The sequence below is a fragment of the Emiliania huxleyi genome, assembly GCF_000372725.1.
Source record: "Emiliania huxleyi CCMP1516 unplaced genomic scaffold EMIHUscaffold_2504, whole genome shotgun sequence".
NCBI classification, from domain to species: domain Eukaryota; phylum Haptophyta; order Isochrysidales; family Noelaerhabdaceae; genus Emiliania; species Emiliania huxleyi.
This window is the reverse complement of record NW_005200166.1, coordinates 1-952: the sequence shown is the minus strand read 5'-3', so window position 1 is coordinate 952 and position 952 is coordinate 1. Positions and strand designations below refer to the sequence as shown.

Below are 952 nucleotides of genomic sequence, written 5' to 3'. Positions count from 1 at the left end.
ACGGGAGTGGGGAGCGCGCATCGCGACACGGAGGGGGGCTGGGCAGGGTTCACCCACACGACAGGGTCCCAGGGATTCCCCTCTCGTATAGGACAAAGTTGCACCCGGCGGCACGGGGGCAGGCGCGGGCCTCCTACTGGTTGCGCTCTCCTAGTTCTCCTGCTACTGACAAAAGGGACAGCGACAGGTTCGCAGTGTTCTGCGAGGTTTTTTTTCTTGTTTCATCATCTTGGTTTCTTTTTTTCTCCAGTGCACTGCCCTCGTCGCGACCGGTGCACTGGTCACCAATGCCGGAGGCGCCTGCTCCGTCCACGGCGCTAGCCGACGCGTCGACCGCGCCACCGGCCGAGAACGACGAACACTCTCTCATCTGGGCAATTCGCTGCCTCGAGTGTGACGTTGTCGAGAAATTCCTCACTGAGGGTGTGTGCCCGCCCGCGGCCGCTGCCTCCAGCGCATCCTTGCACGGCTCGCCTGCCAGCGGCGCCATCCTCGAGCCCGCGCCAACCCGCGTAGGTGTGACCCAGCGCCACCTTGATTGCGGGCTGCACGAGGTCGCGACTGGCGAGCGCCACTCGGTCGTGCACCAGGAGGCGCGGCTGCAGATAGCGACGCGGCTCGTCGAGTGCGGCGCCGACCCCGACAACCGGCAGCATGGGTGCGGAGGCACCCCGCTCCACCACACGCTTGCGGGCGGCTACGTCGAGCTCGTCGAGTTCCTGCTCGACGCGCGGGCGGACGTGAACGCCGCCAACCGATACGGGGTGCACCCGCTGCACATCGCCGTCAAGCGCGAGTACACCGACTGCATCGCGTGCCTGATGTCGCACGAGCTGCCGCTCGACAAGGTCAAGGAGGAGCTCGGCTGGGCCGTCCAGTACGATTTGGGCGACGCCGTCCGCTGCCTCCTCTCCAACGGCAGCGCCGCCAGGGCGGAGCGCGCACGCGCGTT

At 66.9% G+C, this 952-nt stretch overlaps 1 protein-coding gene across 1 annotated transcript; it reads left to right on the top strand.

The window, feature by feature from the left end:
• Positions 1-287: 287 nt before the first annotated feature.
• EMIHUDRAFT_254568 (hypothetical protein) lies at positions 288-896 on the top strand (the record flags this gene model as incomplete). The annotated part of the gene is made up of 1 exon (XM_005777987.1): positions 288-896. A coding segment is annotated over one exon (609 nt), but the record flags the coding sequence as incomplete, so codon positions are not given.
• Between the last annotated feature and the right edge of the window lie 56 nt (positions 897-952).